The sequence below is a fragment of the Rhagoletis pomonella genome, unplaced genomic scaffold (genome assembly GCF_013731165.1).
Source record: "Rhagoletis pomonella isolate Grant_MI unplaced genomic scaffold, Rhpom_1.0 Rhpom_scaffold_17201, whole genome shotgun sequence".
In the NCBI taxonomy this organism is placed as follows: domain Eukaryota; kingdom Metazoa; phylum Arthropoda; class Insecta; order Diptera; family Tephritidae; genus Rhagoletis; species Rhagoletis pomonella.
In genome coordinates this window covers 1-3,166 of record NW_023475723.1, presented here as the reverse complement: position 1 = coordinate 3,166, position 3,166 = coordinate 1, and the positions used below count along the sequence as shown (strand labels likewise).

General features: G+C 48.6%; 1 protein-coding gene across 1 annotated transcript; it reads left to right on the top strand.

Annotated features, from left to right (window-relative positions):
* Nucleotides 1–69: 69 nt before the first annotated feature.
* On the top strand, nucleotides 70–1,095 carry LOC118757381 (the record flags this gene model as incomplete). The annotated part of the gene is made up of 2 exons (XM_036492097.1): nucleotides 70–180; nucleotides 718–1,095. Coding segments are annotated over exons 1-2 (489 nt in total), but the record flags the coding sequence as incomplete, so codon positions are not given.
* Nucleotides 1,096–3,166: the final 2,071 nt, after the last annotated feature.

Genomic DNA, 3,166 nt, shown 5'->3' with positions numbered 1-3,166 from the left:
AGGATAATCGTAACAATTGGTGTCAGAAGTGGGATTGTTAAATAAATCCCGAAGGATAAACTACTGAAAATGGCGAAAATTCAGGACTTAAATATTGAGGAACTGAAACAGGAGTTGGAAAAGCGTAATTTGGCCACCTCCGGAAGAAAAGTGGAATTATTATCCCGTTTGCGGGAGGCTATGGAAGCTGAAGGCATCGACGTGGACAAATACGACTTCCAGGGTAAATCCGACGATGCATCCGCAAAGGACGAACAGAAGGATGAGGCTGCTTGTTCGTCGAAGGATGTGCAGCAGACATCCGGGAAGATTGAAGAACAGCAAAAGTCTCCAAGTTCATCAGCGGCTATGGACATGAACACGTTATTGGCTGCCATGTCACAGATGTCATCTCCGATGCAAACACAGTTGTCAGATATTTCGTCGCAGCTACAGGCACAGAAGACACACGTATCACAGTTGCTGGAAGTCCAGGATGCAAAGATTATACAACTGCAGGAGAATTTGGCTAGAGATAACGAACAAATCAAGGATAGACAGGATAAAGTCGAGGCTAAGGTAGAAGAGTTGGAAGGTCGCCTCCGAGATATGCAGTTGAATCGCCCACCTTCTTCGACCAGCGCGCCCAAGGTAAAGACTCCATCCTTTGACGGCACGATTCCTTTCCAAGTCTTTAAGCTCCAGTTTGAGAAGACAGCTACAGCAAATCACTGGAGCATGGAGGATAAATCCGCTGCACTGTTCGTTGCATTAAAAGGACCTGCAGCAGAAATCTTGCAGACTATTCCCGACTGTGAAAGGAACAGTTACGATGCGTTAATGGGTGCAGTGGAAAGACGTTATGGTAGCGAGCACAGGAGACAGATTTACCAGATGGAGCTGGAGAATCGCTGCCAAAAAGCCAATGAGACTCTACAAGAATTCGCTTCGGAGATCGAGAGGCTGGCTCACTTGGCTATTGGAGACGCATCTGGTGAACACCTTGAAAGGGTAAAGATCCAGAGGTTCATCAACGGAATGCGAGACATGTATACCAAGCGCGAGACGTATGCAAATCCAAAGCCATTTTCTGAAACGGTCTCGTATGCTCAGACACGTGAAACGGCGGCGCTCCTAAGTAGACCAGCCTACAAAGCCCATCGAGTAGAGGTGGAGACACCTGACGTGATGAACGAGATCCTGAAAACACTCAAGTCGATGGCAGAGAAGAATACTCCTGGTGCAACCGAGAGAAAGGATGGTGCTAGGAAATGCTTTAATTGCGGAAAACCAGGCCACTTAGCCCGCGATTGCAGCGCAAGTTCCAGTGGGCTCAACCATTCAGCAGGACGCAAACGCAGGGCTGAGGGAGACGAATCCAACTCAAATCAGTCGTTAAACTAAAACGTGCCAGCAGGAAGGGCCGCGAGCTGGCTCCAGAAGTTGAAGGGCCCATAATCTCCGTCTCACAAATTGGCCGGAATGCGAGCAACCTCACTATTGGTGGATGTGTGAATGGGCAGGAGCGAGTGCTGACAGTGGATACTGGAGCGTCCCAGTCCATTATTCGACCGGATGTGACTACTTTTTATGTGAAGCCACTACCTGGAGCAAAGCTGCAGACTGCAACTGGTGAGCGAACCCAAGTGCTAGGAGAAGTACTATGCGAGGTAATAATCGACGGGTTGGCCTCGTACACGAAGTTTATTGTCGCAGACATTGTGGATGAAGTCATCATCGGCGTGGATTTCCTACTTGGGCAAGGCATGAAGATTGACCTCCAGGGAATGATCCTAACCTATGGCGACAGGAAAGTGCCACTTAGGGTTGGTTACGACAACCAGTGCTTCAGCAGACGGTTGGTCTTAGAGGAAGTGCCGAAGATTCCACCAGAAAAGGAAGTAGTTAGTTGGGAAGAGGTTGACAGTGATGGAGACGAAATGGTTTCGTCAGGAGAAGGAAGTGGTTCACCGATACAGGAAAAGCGTGACGGTTCCGCCAGCTCAGTGAACAAGAGGTCGCAACAAGGAAGTGGTCATGGCGAGCCAGGCAGTGTTTCCGGCAGGAGGAAAGCCACTGAACCACGTTGCAATGGTGATACGCCGGTGGCCGGAAATGGAAGCGGCTGTGGTAGCAGTAGGCGCGGTTTGAAGTGTCCTGAAAAAGGTGGTCGGCAAAAGCGAGCAGTTAAGCCGGAAGCCAAGGGTGAGATTATACATGTCCGGTCAATGAAGTTAGCATCGGCGGAAGAGTGAGATACGAAACGACGGCGGAAGCTTCAGCGTAAGGATCCGGATGTAGCAAGATGTGCTAAAGGCAGTGCAGCACGAAGGCGGGAGTCTGGGTGTCATGGACAGAGGATGCGGCATAGATCTGGCGAAAAGGGTGCCCACGAGAAGAGACATGGTCTGGTCACCACCAGTGGCCGGCAGAAGCACGACCATGTGAGATGGTGCACTCCCGGAGATAAGCTGGAAGCAATGTCCAGTAACGCATTGTGGTTGTACATGTCGCAGCAGAAGCAAAGCTTTACCTCCAAGCAAAGACTTGACTGGAAAGATCCGTTGAAGATTGACAAACGGCTGAAAGACGCAGTGCATCAAATTCAGACAATGGGGAGACCGAGGACCAAGATGAAAGTGGTCCACTTGGAAAGACTTGCAGCGGTTGGAGCGGCAAGTGTGTCTGATCGGGACGATCAGACTTAGGTGGAGGGCAGTGTGGCGAATACTGCGGCAACACAAAGCGAACAACGAGAAATAGGCAGAATGTTCGAAGAATGACGTAGAATGTTCCACAAAGAGAAACGTCAAGTTGGATGAACACTGCGAACAGCGAGAGAAAGAGAATGAGCGATAAACTTCAGAATGTTCTAGAGTTGCCATGAGTGCCAGCGCAGGTATATAAGGGCGCCGCCACCGCGAGGTGAGTTAGTTACGAGTTACAAGTCAGCAAGCTACAAGTAAAGTGAGCGGAGAATTGAGTTGCGAATAAGCAAGCTATAAGTTTAATTGTGTTAACAAGTAGTAAAGCGTTGTTATTGCTTTAACAAGTATTGTAAAGTGTTTTTACTGTATTAGCAAGTATTGTAAATTGTTTGTTGTACAATAAAGTTAATTGTACTACAATTTGGTCATCGTTAGCATTTATTTAACAATCCAGCGATACGAGCCCGAGTATATTTGGG